We start from the raw sequence: 15,564 nt of genomic DNA on the forward strand, positions 1-15,564 counted from the left end.
ATTTAAACCCGCCACGTGACCGCGCCGCCGCCCACGCGGGCACCCGCCCCGCGGAGGCAGCAACAACAACAAACCGGGTCACGTGAGGGGGGGAGGTGGAGACGGCCGGGGGGGGGCGGGGGCGCTGCCGCCGTCACGTGACGCTCGTGCCGGCTCAAGCCTCGCGCGGCAGGGCGCCTTCCTTCCCCCCGCTCCCCCCCTTCCCGCTCGCTTTACGCACACGCCCCCTCGCGCCATGGTGGTTTCTCGTCACGTGGCCGCGTGTCCCCGCGCCAGCCTCGCCCTGAGGGGGGCAGGGAGCGGCACGGCGGGGTGAAGCGTTACGGGCCGGGGCGGGCCCGGCTGCCGCCGCGGCCTCTTCCCCGTTGCGGTGCGCCGTTCGCAGAAGGGACGGTTGCCGCCTGCCGCGGAGGGGTGCCCGCCCCCGGCGGGAAGGGGGAAGCCCGTCCCTGTGGTGCTTGTTCGTGTCCCGCCCCCCCCCCCGCCCCGGGGACTCACCCCGCAGCGCGCTCCTCCGCCGGGACGCACCTGGCAAATGGCGGCTCCGCCGTGGCTTCGCGGGTCTCGGTATTCCTCCCACCTACAAGGCCCCTTTGAGAAACCCCCGGGCCTCGCCGTAACGGCGTGCAGGCTATCAGACAGCGAACGCACCTTCCCGAGGAACAAGCGGTGTTTCCTGGCAGGGGCTCCACGTTCCAGACGCGCTTTGTCGGGCTGCGCCCGGTGAGGTGAAACCCGCCGGGGGAAAGCCCGAGCGGGTCTCCCGGGGAGCTCGTTTGCCAGTCAGGTAGCGTTACCGAGAGGTTCGTAGCGGCTCCTCGTTCCCTGTAAGCACAGAACAGAGCTGAGGGTAAGAGGAGAACTATTTACGGGGTGACAGCTTCTGCGGGCGAGGTCGGCGTGCCCGCTGACGGCCTGGGAGAGGTTTTGCACCTGCAGGTTCAGCTTTTGGTAGGGATGCTTGAATGCGTTACCGTGGTCCTTCAACTCCTGGGCTACAGGAAGGGTTTTGGGGGGCTGTTCAGCACCCGGCTGTTTTGAGAACCGAGCCTGCACAGCGTATGAGGGACCTGATGGGACATTGCAAGAGTTGGGATTTGCTCTAATGACATTGACAAACTCTTTTTTTCACGTCACTGTTCCCTGGTGGGATGTGTGCAGCTAGTAGCTCTGGTGACCTGTGGTTTTCCAGTGAGCTCTCCTGTAAATTGTAGAGACAACAGTCCTTAGTGGCCAACCTTGATGCTGTGGACCATCACTCTGTAGTAAATACGGAGGTACCACGCGTGGGCTTTCTTAGATGTAAGTGTCTCTTTCTACCTGGAAGTCTTGTCTCGATAGAACTCGGCCACTTTCCCAGGATTTCTACCAATACAGAATTTCAGTCTAAACTTCATGGATATAAATTTAAATATTGTTTTGTTTAATGTTAGTGTTTAACATCACAAACTATTTGCAGAATAGTTTTGGTGAATTTAATACAACTGAATGCCTAAGTTTAGTGGCAAGACCAAGATTAGACAGGTGGAATATCTCCCTTGCAGGCCTTGATAACAATAGCTTTTAAAAAACTTTGGGTTAAAATTGTTGATACATGGTTTTTGGCTCCAAAAGGGATTATTTTACAGATAACTGACTTTATACGTGGTATATGTATTGGGGGGGGGGGGGGGGAGAGGTTCTGGTTCTTTCGGGTATTGACAACCCCCCAAAAGATGTACATAACACTTCTCACACTACCTGTTTCTCAAAACAAGCTATGAAGTAACCAGATGTGAATCAGAACATTTTTATTATTCTGTGCAAATTTGTATGCAAGCATTCTTTTTCTTTACTGAAGCTGAGGCGAGATTCAGGTTTCTTAAAAAGCACGTGCAAGATGCTTTTGTCAGCATATAGAGCAGAGGTGTGACTTTAATATTGTTGTTTTGGTGCTTATTTATGTGAAGATTGCATTCTAAGGAAGAAAACGTGTAAGTGGTACAGATGTATGATCTAAAGCTTTCTGCAAAGGTATTGGTGAGAAAATGATTCAAGGATCCTTAAGCTGACTCTAATATTGCAAGCATTTATACGTGTTAGTGATGCTGTTGCAGTAGTTACCCCTAAACTGGGAATTCAGTTTGGTAGTTCTTAGGCCCTCTTCTATTTCTGCAACTCCGAGCCGTGTGTGGGGACAAGGATGGAGCATGAAATGCAAAACTCAGTTATATTGTGCCTTGAACTTGTTGAAAATTCATACTCTGCCCTCAGGAAGCAAAACAACTGAAGTCAGTTGAGAAGAACTGGTACTGGAAGATTGGATGTATTCTATGGGAATAAATTCAAATAGAGTTTTCCTGATCTTGCTGTTTTATTTAAATGGCTATTTATGACTTTTACAAGTTGATGGTAAAACTCCTGTTGTACTGAACCAGAACTTAGTTTCACTCTTGGCTCTAAACAAGCAAAATTGTTGATAATGTGTTAGGAATGAACAGAAACGTGTTGTTCATGGTTGGGTCCAGAGAACAAATAGATTTCCTCACTTTCAGTACTGTTTGTACATTCTGAGCAACACTAACCAAAATGTGTAGACACATAAGCTGTGCCATCTCCTGTGCTGTGATTCTCTTTCAAATAAAGTTTATGTCCTGAAAGCATTCTTTATATTTTTTTCTGCATATTATATACAGTTTCTCTTGCTCTCCTTTTTTTGATGATGCTTTGCTCTGTGAGTTGTCCCACTGAAGTCAGTACGAGCAATAAAAGACCGAGTTATTATTCAGTATCAGTATGTTGTGTCCTCCACACGAAAACCTTCAGACTGTGCTGTGGGACCCTTTGTACCCCAAGCACTGGAAATCTCGCGGTGGTGAGGGGGGCCACAAGTACGGTTGCTGCTGCAGTTTGGATCAAATCCCTTGTTTATTTGGTCTGACCAGACAAGAGTATAGATGGGACCAAGGCTTCAGTGAGCAAATTCCCTGTGAACAAGCAGCTTGCAAGTCTCAGAGTTTTGTTGTCTGAATCTAGCTCTTGGACCTGCAGCTCACCCTGCAGCACAGCAATAGCCACTGAAAGCTGGAGGGGAAAAAGGGTTAAAGAGCCTTCCCTTTCACCTTACGCAAATATGCAAGGAATACTTGGACAAGAATGGTATGTCAGGAGTGCTGTTGGGAAGAGGGACAGCTGTTTGTTTTTCATCCTCCCCCAAAGTACAATCTATTTAAATATTTACATGATCTCTTGCTAAAAGGCTTTCTTTTCTTTCCTATACTTTTCTGGTTTATTATTAAGTTATGAATGGGGGAGAGGGAGAGATTTGTAATTGCTAATTCTTCCGCTTTATTGAAAAACGGTATCATTTTATTTACCCAGAGAAATATGGTAGTAGTGTTTTCTGACAAATTTAAATGGTTTCACCAAGGCCTGTGCTTTGCTGTTTAATATTATTGCTTCTTCTTTTCATGTACTTTACATATTTTATAATCTTAATAGGCTACCTGAACATACAGTAAAAATAGGAAATTTCAGACAATACAGCCTTGAAGAGAAAGCAGTGGAAGACTAATATTTTATGTAGATAATTTCAGAACATTAATAATATAGATAATAAAATAAAGCATTTGTAAATGCAGAAATTATGTATTCAGTATTTTATAAACAGTTCTGAATGGCCACTAGGTCCTTCACTGATAAACACACACCTGTTCCAGCCTTGGTCACACCCTGTATATCTGTTCTGTGTAGACTCTCCTACTAGGTCACCGCATCTAAAATTGTGTAACTATTCAAGGTGTCTATTTGTAAGTGTTAGTTTAAAGAATTAGCAATATTTAACGACATGAAACATCTTGGATTACAAAGCTCTTGCAGGGAGAGAAGTGAAAATAGAGCTCCTTAGGCTCCAGAGGAAAGACTTCAGCAAGTGGTTAGTATTACACCTAGGAAGTAATCTTTTTAAAAGAATAGATCATAGGAGACACTACAGTTAAACATGTCTGTAGTCTTTGTTGGACTGAGGCCTTGATCATTAATCACAGTTCAAAATTAAAGGTATTTCACGTCAATGTAAAATGAGTTTTACAAGGAACGTGGTTTGCACACAATACAGACCTTCAAGACACAATCTGAAAGTAATTTAGCATGAGAAAGAGTCTGTATTTAATTAGATAGTAGACAGTAAGTATTTCATGTTGTCTTTTCATAGTCTTAATTTTGTCAGACATGCAACTGATGTACAAGAGCTGTTTGTTTTTGAAGAGTGGTACATCTGTACACTAGGTAGCCTTCAAAGAGTGAAGATTCACCCCTTTCTGTTGAAGTGACTGGCAGACCTCTGAGAGGCTTTGGCAAGGTCAGTACTTCATTCTCAAAAGTTTGTAGCCGCGTAATCATTATTTTGGAAGTAATCTTTACTCTCTTCTATGATTACCCATATAAACCCCTTGTCAAAGACTGTGGCAAAAGTTGCAATTAAAAATTAAGCAGAAAATATATTTTACTATATGTAGGCTCAGGTGCAGGAAAGCCTTTAAGTATGTGTCTGATTTTAAGTGGCTATACACGTGATGGCATGATCTAAATCTCAAATACAGCTAGATTTTAGTTAGTATCCACAACTCTCTTTGGTCTGGACGGGACCCACCGTTTAGTGTTGAAGTGACTTCGGCAACTACAAATCCCAGGGAGCATTGCCATTAGCAGGTTTGTGCAACCGGATTGGCATCCTGCAGGGACCAATGGCAGGCAGAGAATTCAAGAAAACCCATGTGTGTCAGCTGCCAGTATTAAAAAGCACTGGAGAGAGCTGTAGACCTGAGTGGAAATTGCCTGTTTCCCTGGGCTACTTTTAAACCCTTGTGTGAGCTTTGTATTGATATTATATTTTACACCTCTGTGCCTGGGCTTGAAAAAGACGGCTGGACTCGTCTAGATGGATGCAATTCTGAACTGCAGACTGGATGACTTGGAAGATTACTACAACTTGCTAGGATGCGACGAACTATCTACGGTAAGAGCCTTCCCCATCTCCCCTCCAGGTTAATAACATTTTGAACGTGCTTGTCTGTCTACAGGGGGGGATTTGAAGTTGTTTATCTCTACAGGCAGGACTATTTGAAATGCATTGTGAACCTTCTTTCTTGCCACTTTTATCTTTTAGTATCTTCCTTCGTAAAGCTCTAGTTTCTGATTTACATACTGATGTTAAGATCCTAGAATAAGGCTTATATTAAAAGTGTCTTATACAACAGGATTGTATTATAGATACAGCTGAAACAATGTTTTTTTCATTAATTTAGTTCAACATGTGATCTGGTTATGAATCATGAGCCAACTGCATAATTTGACAACATCCAAATAATATTTTGGAATATATTTTCGGTTTTAAAAGATGAAAAAAGCTATTTATATGCAGCTAATACAATTAATTTTCATAGCTGTAGGTCCCTGATAATGCTATTGAGTTTCTCAAGTTTTACACATATTTTTTAAATGTTTTAAAAACTGTATTCATTGGTTGGGAGGAAAAACAAAAATCATCTCTCTTTTTTTTTTTCTCATCATATTAATGATTTTTAAATGCTAATTTTTATGACATTCAAATACTAGTTTTACCAATTTTTTTTGGTAGCAGATATATACTTTATAATGAGATCTAGCTAAGCAATTGTTGAATGATTTGTAGCTAAAACAAGTGTTCTTCCTCCTAAAGGTGTCCATATAACATTTTTTGTATAGTCTGAGTTAGTCTTATGCTAATATTTTTTAATCTAGTTGTTATATCAACTGGAATTGTGTTTCAATTTTGGAAAAGGAGTTTTGATTACTCTGCTGTAATGAAGGATGTATTCAGTGTGGATAAAAGCTGTATTTTTCTCAGTAAATTTAATCAGATGCTCTCATCTGTCCTAGTGGTCAAATGCTGGGAAAACACCTCTGTCTTTTCTGTCACTGAAAGCATACTAGTAAGCATCTTCGATCTGTTACAGAAGGCAATTCAAAGCTTTTCCTGAGATAACTCCCAAGAAATCATCCCAGCAGAGGGCGGTGTGAAAGTTTCTATGTAGGCTTGTTTCCTAGATGCTATTTCTCATTTTCTACCTCACACTAATTCCTTAAGGGCTTAGCAATTAATGAATAGTTCAAGTACCTATGATAATAATTTTTCAAATTGCTGAAAAATGAAATTAAAAAGATGGAATAAATCTTAATGGGTTCTGAAAAATAATCTGTCAAGTATTATTTATTGAGAGAAGCAGCAGATGTTACTGGGTTGTTTTTGACATGGGAGTAGGAACTGAGATCACAGGTTGACTGAGTACCACGATTGCCTTCCGTCAGGATGGTGCACACTACTTCTAACATTTAACAGAAATTTGAAGCATTACGGGTGTTTTGCAATCACATTACTCTGTATATGCAGTCAAGTATTTGTAGCAGCAGAGGCTTCTTTAGGCATATACAGCACATTCCCAGCTGCAGTACTTTCACCCAAGCTGTTGAATATGCTGGTCTTTATCTGACCTGGTTACATTTAAGCACAAATAGTCTCAATTACTACAGATTTTCTCTGTATTCAAGTAAACACCCATGTTCATTCTTGGCTTATTGTGGAATTGAGCCCATGGACACGTAGTTCATCTTCAGACTTGAGAGGAAGAGGGAGATTTAATCTACACCCTTCTTCCAAGAACAGTTTTATTCATATATAGTGTGTATTGCATACCTTTCTTGGTAAAACATCTCACTGAATATTTTACATAAATTTCATATGTTTTGTATAAACCTCCTATAAAATTTTCCTTCGACTGATTTTTTTTTATTTTTCTTTTAAACTGAAGACTTCCAGGCTTCCCCTCTGCTACTGTACATATTTTAACTTTAAAGTTCCCCTTTATATAAATACATTTTAGAGATGGTAGCTAGCTATATAGTAACGAGTTTCAACAAGTTCTCTGTACAATGTATATATTTTTAAATGTCTTACTGACTGGAGATATACCACCTTATATCTGTCCCTCTGGAAGAAGTTACTGAAAGGAGCGAAAAGTGTAGAATTCTTAAAATACCATTGTAGACCACATTTTTTCCAGCATGTGACAACAAAATTTGGCCAGCTAGTTGAGTGAACTGTAATTTTATTCTGAAGAAAAAATGTTATGAGCCTTAATTTTGAAATAAATCATTTAAATTGTGCATGGATATCAGGGTTTGAAGGATGGGGAATTTCTATAAACAGCCTTTCTAACATGGGAAAGTATAGTAGCTAACTGATATCTTAGGGCAAAATGTAAAAGCTTAAGCTGTACTGGAATGATATAAAGAAGTTTTGGCTTCTGAATTATAATAAGAAGCAAGATACTTTGAAAAATCTGAAAATTAATCTAAGCTGATGCCCACTCCAGTGGTTTCCTGTATTTTGTTAACTGTTAATATGTCTTTATTTTTCCAGTGGTTGTAATACTTTATGGTACTATAAACTGTGTGGGAACTTGTAATTAACTAATAAACTAATACATGCCAATATTCTAATATTGATTATAAATTTATTCTATTCCAAGCCAACCTTTTTGCACAGAAAATTAGCTTGACGGGAAGAATGTGAACTGCTAGTTATCTAGCTTTGGGGTACCCAAGATGGAAGTCATGTGGCACTGGCTAAATTTCCTATGAAGAGGATATGGAGAAAGCCACCCAATCCCACAAATTGATCATCAGCAATACAGAAGGTCTTTGCTTCCTGCAATGAAGAGAGACTTTGTTAAATGTTAGAGTTGATTAAATGAAGTGAAGAGCAACTGAAGTGATGCATTTTGCCTATGTGGTCAAATGTGAGGAAAGGGTTTTGCATGCATGTTCTTTACACATCTTTCTAAAGCCAACGTGCCATACTGGATGACTGAACTTCACAAAAACAAGAATAAGGATGAGTGTATGGAAAATGAAATTAAATAAGCAGTGTTACTGACAGATGGTTGTTGTTACCTATTTTGCTTGTACTAAAGCTTGTAAAAATGAATAGGAAAAAATCTTTCAGCATTCTTCGTTGTTCCTCCCGACTCCTTTCAAAAATCTAATTTGAAGATTGTTTCTGTGTGTATATATTTACTCACTTAAAATCCTGCTATTATGTTTAGGTTGAACAAATTCTTGCAGAATTTAAGATTAAAGCCCTTGAATGTCATCCTGACAAACATCCTGGAAACCCCAAAGCAGGTATGTATTCTTCTCTGTTTAAAAACAATCTATTTTTTTCTTAAATTAACATGACTAAGATATTAAATTCAGCCTTAAAACTTTATTAAATATTCTTTTCCCCCAAATATATTTTATTTGTCATGTGTATTGAGCATACTGTCTTTAAATAGCAAGCTTTAATATTTTTTCTAACACTTGCACACTCCTAGGAAGACACTTTTTGGATTTTTTTTTTTTCCCCCTAGGACTTTCAATTTTTTTCTTCTTTCTGTGGTAGAACATCTTTTAATACAGAAATTATTTATGGAGTGTATCCCTTTCTAGACCTTTGAAGTTGGCTTGCTTCCATGCTCAGAGGCATTCAAGTGCCATACTTGCGTCAACTAGTTAATTTGCTTCCACGAACAAGCCCATCAGGAACACATTAAATGTACTTTAGTTTCTTTTAATGTAATTTAATGACTGGAAATAAAAAGAAGCCAACACCACATGAGTAACCATCTGTTTCCAGAACAGCAGCTAACATTTGCGTTTATGAAAGTGTGCAGTTCATTATACCTGTGATGGCTAAGCAGCACCTGAGTTATTTGGAGACAATCTTACCCACTGATCACCACAATATAGCTGTAATCAGTGCTCACTGATGTCTGAATAGTTTATATTCTTGTAATAAAGGTTGTTCTGATCATTTAAATATGGTGCCCACCAAAAATTTGTTGTAGAATAATTAAACAGGCTTCTCATTTTGATTAATGCAGAAAACTTTTCCTTTGGATTCTTCCTATTAGTTTATGCTTCTGTTGTTCAGTTTATAGTTAAACTGAACACCACAGCCCACCTACTTGTGTGAGTTTGACCTCATCCACACCCTCCGCTGAGATAGCAGAGCTGGGAATATAGCCAATGTTAAATGAGACTCCTGCTCCACTGCCTCCAGCAGAGCTCTCGGCAGGGCTTGGCTTTCCTTATTGATGTGCCATCCTAGCCTAGAATCAGAGAGCTGATGGGGGGTGGTGGTGGGGTGTTGGAGGGTGGCATTAAAGGGCAAAATAGGTAGCATTTTTCACTTTGAGATTCCCTGACAAGGAACCCCCCCGAGATTTGGTGTTTGAGAGACAATCTACCACCTATTCACAACAACCTGATCACTAATATTTAGTTTATTTTAAATGATAGCACAAGTACCAATGAAACCAATGGAATCACCTTTGCAGAAAATTCTGGCTATGGCAGCAGGGAAATGAGACTATTCCAGTACATGGTCCTGTTCTGCCTGCACCACCTGGCAGTCCTGCCCTGTCCCCCATTCATTGAAACTAACTCAAAAAGGGAGGCCAAGTGCCAGATGTTGGAGCAGCTTTGTCAAGAAGTAGTATTTTATTCTCCATTTACCTGAACATGCTGTATTTATGTTAAATACCTTTTTACAGTACTAGTGAAAGTTTACTTCGTATTTTTTATTTCATCAGCTTAAAGCTCAGTAACGAGTAATTAAAGTAGACCTTTTATTTGTTGAAAACTAGAAACACTAGAAAAAGGAAATCTAATAGAACTGCCCCCTCAACCTGTTGTCTGTTCTTTGATTTATAGTTATCAATTTTGATTAGTGTTTGGGCTTAGTGTATGTCAAAAGAAATCTCTAATTTGTAAACTGGAATAAATGAATAATAATGATGATAGATCACTGTAACATAGGTGACTCATAGATAAAATCTAAATCTTTATAACCCTTCTACAAATAGTAACATGCAGCTGCAACCTTAGTAACCATTTAATGAAAAATTACCCTGTGGTGACAAGTAAGACTTCTCATTCATGCAGTCCGGTATTCAAGACAACATTTTAGCCCATGTAGAAAACATACCTAATATAAAGCCCAAGTTACTTAATTTGAACAATATTTAAATTCCTCTTCTTGCCTGTCAATTTTTGCTTGCCCGCCCCCCCCCGCCATGTTTTCCTGGTGGTGTGCTTTGCTATGACTTCCTTGCTGCTGTGGATGTATGTTCCTTCTAAGCGTTATTACTCTAGTTCAGTTTCCCTTTTTAAGCTTGTCTGCAGGGGGCGACTTGTGCCTGCTGTACTCTGTAGGTTTCTCTGAACTTAAATTCAGAAGATTTTGAACCCGGTAGACGAATCAGCATTTTAGTCCTCATTTGAAAAGGGTATCAGTTGTCCACCAAAGGTGCTATGATCCTAAAGCCGGCTAAAACTGTGCAAAGCTGTAAGCAGAACAACCACATACCCTTGTCACTTAGTCGTCCTTCTGTCTCCTCCGCTCTCTTTGCTCTAAACCATTGTTGGCAGCTCCCCTTTCACATCTGAACTAATTTCTTTGAAAATAAATATTGGCTTTAGTATCTTTTTGGTTTGTGTTCTAGTGGAGAATTTCCAGAAGCTGCAGCAAGCAAAGGAGATTCTTACTAATGAAGAGAGTCGAGCACGTTATGATTACTGGCGACGAAGCAAAATTACCATTCCATTCCAGCAATGGGAAGCCCTGAGCAATTCTGTGAAAACGGTTGGTGTTGTCTAAGTTTGGGCCTTCAGGAGGAGGGGGAGGTAGGGCTGGTCCAGAGAAAATGTTGCAGTGAGTGAGGGGATGATTTACAACACTTCTGCTGCAATGGTGGGTTTTGGGGATGGGAGTAGTGCAGAGTGATTCCTGCACTAAGGATGTTAAGGAAATGCAGGAAAAATCGGAGTGCCACAGAAGACCATTCACAGAAGGCTTGTAGGCTAGTGGTTTTAGAGTGAATGTATCAAGTTACTGCTTTTATGTGTATTATATGAAGTTTAAGTAACTTAAGGGCTGTTTTCAAATGCTTCAGCACACTTTGATTTTGTAGGAACCTTTTATTTATTTTCAAACTTAGATTAAAGCTAGGACCTTCGTATAATATATTCTCCTTTTGGTATATTGCTTATCAGATAGGTTTTCTTGCTATCTGATTAAATAAAGAGCTCATTGAAAAATCTAGAAGATAAGTTCCTTGGAACCCTGGGTTTCACACAGGTCTTTGGAGGAGCCCTGCTAAGCTAGTGGGGTGATTTGTGACAGACACAGATGTTCTAAGGGTTGTTTTCCCTCCTACTTTTGCTAGTGAGATAATCTGGTATCATGTTCCTAGTAGATCCTAATTCCATAATGTTTGATTTTTTTTTTTTCCCCCTGCAGCATTAGGGTGAATGATAGTTACAAGTCTACATTGTCATATTTTAAGGCAGGTGAATAAATGTTTCCCTTGCCCATTCTGCCCACCTCAATTCTGCTTATGAGGGAAGTTTGAGCCTCTTCAACTAAAGCATTATGCCTGAGCTTCAATGTTTGCTGGAAGTATCCCATCAAGCTTAGTTCCATTCCAAACAGAAGTCATTCCACAGACTTTAATAGTAAATGTTTCCAAATTGTCTTGCTTTCAAAGGGCACCTTGAAGTCAAAGACAGCTTTGAAAATGGAAATTTTCTAAGTAAGTCATTCAAGTCCTCTTAAAGAAGTCATGATAGAAGAAACTGGATAAAAGACCCTTAGAATTATTTGATGCACTTGTACATTTTGTTCTTCATCCCCACCTGACATAAACTATCCTCTCAAATGCTATTTGCAATATGTAACTGTGCTTTCCCCTATCCTATTGACCTGCAAGGTTCTCTCTAATATGTGCTTTGTTTAACTGTTTATTACAGCAATATAAGAAAGAAAAGAGAATTTCATTAAAAATCTTCTACAGCATAGGAATTAGTTCTTTATTTGTAATTTTTGCATTTCCTTAGTCAATGCACTGGGCTGTCCAAAGTAAGAAGGACCAAATGCTGGAAGCTCCTGACTTGAATAATAGCAATAGTATAACTAATGAGATTTGGACCCAACAGACTGAAAACAATGAAGACGGATTGTCAGATGGGAACAGGGAGCAAGGAGATGTTGCAATTCCTGATGTGAAACCGCAGTCTTCAAAGAATCCAGACTCCCCCAGTAAGTAAAACCAGCAGTTACATAAAATTGCAGCATCCAGGGATTGGCCTGAAATGGATGCTTTTAGTCATGAGAAATTCTCCTCCAGAATAATATGTTTAACTGGTAGCTTTTTTAATGTGGTTTTGGGTTGGGGTTTTGTTTTTGGTTTTATGTTGTTTATCATTTATTTAATTTTGAAGCTTTCAGACCTTTCTTCCTCCCTCCCCCATGTTTGCTTGCCTGTTTGCTAGTAAAACCAAAAACTGGAGAAGAAAAAAAATTCTCATTAAGCCAAAATGGAAAGTTCAGTTTTGCTGCTATAGCAAAATGAAGGGGAAAAAAAAAAGAAAAAAGAAAAAAAAAGTGCAATTCTTTTCAGTGATATTTTAAAAATAACTTTTAAAACTTTAAATAAAATATTTAGGTATTATATATTTTTTTTTTTAATCTAGCATTCAGTACTTCTGTAGAGTTTGCATCTGATGAGTTAATGAGGACTAAAAATTGAGACTTGAAGGCTTCTTTTGTATTTGAACAGGTTTTTAAAAAATAGTGCATGCACCAGAATAAATGTGTATTTCCAAAACTGTCATCTGGCCATTTAGTATTTCCTGTCTGTTGTCTAGGTTAGTATGCCTGAATCAAAGTTTACTTACCACAACGGCCACCCTCTGTTCCGCTTGATCCTTCAGGAGTTTCATAATCTTAGGCTTATGTTATCAGAGAACTATTATTTAATAAAGTCCTGTAATTTCTCTCCAGCTTGATCAAACAGGAAATTAAGTTGAACTGTGAGGGTAGCAAAACCTAATTTAATCCCAAACATTTGTGCAATGAAGAAAATGGATAAGAAAATTTTACAAACAAATGTATGTGAGGCAAACTGAAAATTTTGTATTTAAAAAAATATGCTCTATAACATACTATTTGCTATTTTTTGGTAATTAAATCATCACCGTATCCTTTGTAGAACAGTAAAATTTCAAAGTAAAGAAAGCATCATCTCATTCCTTGTAATGGTGAGCTTTCTTTGCAGGCATCTTCTTTCTCATAATTTTTTGAAGCTTTAGTTTAATTTCCATAGATTTGAATGGGAAAAATATGAAACCCATCAAATGCCTAGTTAATTTATTCAGTGGGCGTATATTTATATTAATAAATGTTAATATTAGAATATGTTTATTTGACAGGACCTGTATGTGCTTCAGTGTTCATACTTGATGTTAGGATGTTGATAATGCTTTTGTTTTGGTCCAGGAAAATGTATTATATTGGATTCCACTTTTAAACTGGGATATTTTTCGTTCTTGTCTGCTGGTCTGTAAGAATTACGGACTATGACTCCACGTAGCTATTTCAGCCTGAATAAGAGGTTTTAACACTAAGTCTGGTAATAGGTTTCAGCTTCCTGATATAGGAAGATCACATTTTAGTATTAACAGCCCATAGATCATAAAAACATAGTACAGGGTCTGAAAAACTCCTTCACTCTCTTGTATATGGAAAGGGCCATCCGTACCTTCCCTCCACACTGCTGCCTTTCACGTACTTGGAGATTTATCATGTCACCCTCTATCTCTTCTTCTTTTGATTAAGCAAATGCAATTTGCTCAGTTTTTCTTTGTAAGTCCTCTTTTCTGGACTGCCATCATTCTTGCTGGACTCTTCCCAGCTGATATATATCTTGAAGTTTGGTGTTTGCTTGAGTTCTTGTTCCAAACGGTGCTAATAATACAGAGATTGTCCCTGCTAGTCAAGAGCACTGGAAGTGACCAATTTTTTACTTACTTTTTTGGGAGAAGATTATCAAGTATTATTTCAGACAACTTAGTTTTATACATGTTTATAATAATATACTTGCCTTTCTCTTTTTTTCCTCAGGATTTTCAGAGGCAAATTACTGGCACTTGCGTTTCCGCTGGTCAGGGGATGCTCCATCAGAGCTTCTGAGGAAATTCAGAAACTATGAGATCTAAAATGCAAAATACACAAGAGCGTGAGATCATCTGTTCAACAATTCAGTATTTTTTTGTCAGCAGTTATAAGTTATTTGTATTTTGTATTTGTTCATTGTGATGTGAACATTGTTCGACTAAATGTCTTAATACTGATTTGTTAACACACATGCTATGAGCATTATAGATGGAGGTCTTTGTTTAATAAGCAAATTTTAATAAGTAAAGCCATTTTCAGTATTAACATAAAGTGATTTTAGTGATTTTGTGAGGTTATCTAACATCTTATATATTGTTTCTTGTATTCTTAAGTATTGTGTAGTGAATAATATTTCTCTCAATACCGTGATGTTATACAGAATGTACTTTCAGTAGAACCAAAAGTCAATGTTAGACTCCAGCATATCATCCTGTTCAGTGATGATCTTCCAAAAGCTATATAACAATGAACTTTAAACAAAACTGTGCTTATTTCTAAACTCTGTACTCTGGTTCACTTCTCCCTTGTATTGTACTTACTGTAGTGACTTATAATGCACGCATGCACAATACTATTACAAACTTAACTTGTTGGAGAATAGTGATCTTACGATATAGATGAAATAAGAACCTTCTTATTATCCAAGAAGGTCACTGTGATAGATCAAGCACCCTTAAAAATCATTTGCTTTCTATCTTAACAAGTATACTTTTTGCACAGCTATTTATTTTGGAAGTTCCAGAACTTCACTTTTCCAGTTAGCAACCTTCTTCTTCTTAGGATTTATTGGTGGACAACTGATACCCCTTGTATGTGTGCCAGCATTGTCCTGTGGCTTAATAGTAATTTCCCTCCCTGCTCTGGCCTGGTACATGGGGTCTTATCAGGGTTTTGTATGGTGAGGAATAAAGAATCAGGCCAGTCAGCCTTAACATGTACAAAATCTCACATGAAAGGTTTTTGATATTTTGGGCAACTTTTCAAATTCTACATTGTATTTATTTATCTCATATTTGCTTTCTTCTTTGTAAACCTGGTGAATATTTCAGGTATTGACATTGTGGTTTTGTGCAGGCAAGTAATTCTGTCAGCAACAAATAAAACTGCATATGTACAAAAAGGGGTTGTTTTCATTTTTTAAATTGAAATCCTCTACCCACCACAGAGATCCCTTTTGAATTTCTTGTTATTTGTCCCCTCAGTGGGTAAAAGCTTAAGGGAGTCCAGTTATGAATCTTGGGCATCTCCATGGAAAGTCTAATCTGAAAACTACAGTCTTCTCCCAACATGGAAACAATATTATGATGTCTGTCTCTCCCTGGAGTGACATGTTTGGCTCTTCCATGCAAAGGTATGATGTGCTGACTGACCTACTGTGCTTCTCCTGTTGGTGCCTATTTGCTATAAGTTGTAACACAGGTGCCTGCCAGTGGAACCCTGATAATATGTATATCTTATTAACCTCATTGGTATATTTATTCTGGTGC

General features: G+C 38.7%; 1 protein-coding gene across 1 annotated transcript; it reads left to right on the top strand.

Annotated features, from left to right (window-relative positions):
- Window positions 1-4,552: 4,552 nt before the first annotated feature.
- On the top strand, window positions 4,553-15,043 carry DNAJC12 (DnaJ (Hsp40) homolog, subfamily C, member 12). The gene is made up of 5 exons (XM_010579982.1): window positions 4,553-4,996; window positions 8,124-8,202; window positions 10,566-10,705; window positions 11,959-12,160; window positions 14,024-15,043. Exons 1-5 carry the CDS (start codon window positions 4,919-4,921, stop codon window positions 14,116-14,118), a joined length of 594 nt encoding a protein of 197 aa, XP_010578284.1. The 5' UTR covers window positions 4,553-4,918; the 3' UTR covers window positions 14,119-15,043.
- Window positions 15,044-15,564: the final 521 nt, after the last annotated feature.

Source organism: Haliaeetus leucocephalus, unplaced genomic scaffold (assembly GCF_000737465.1).
Source record: "Haliaeetus leucocephalus isolate CR32 unplaced genomic scaffold, Haliaeetus_leucocephalus-4.0 Scaffold687, whole genome shotgun sequence".
Taxonomy (NCBI): domain Eukaryota; kingdom Metazoa; phylum Chordata; class Aves; order Accipitriformes; family Accipitridae; genus Haliaeetus; species Haliaeetus leucocephalus.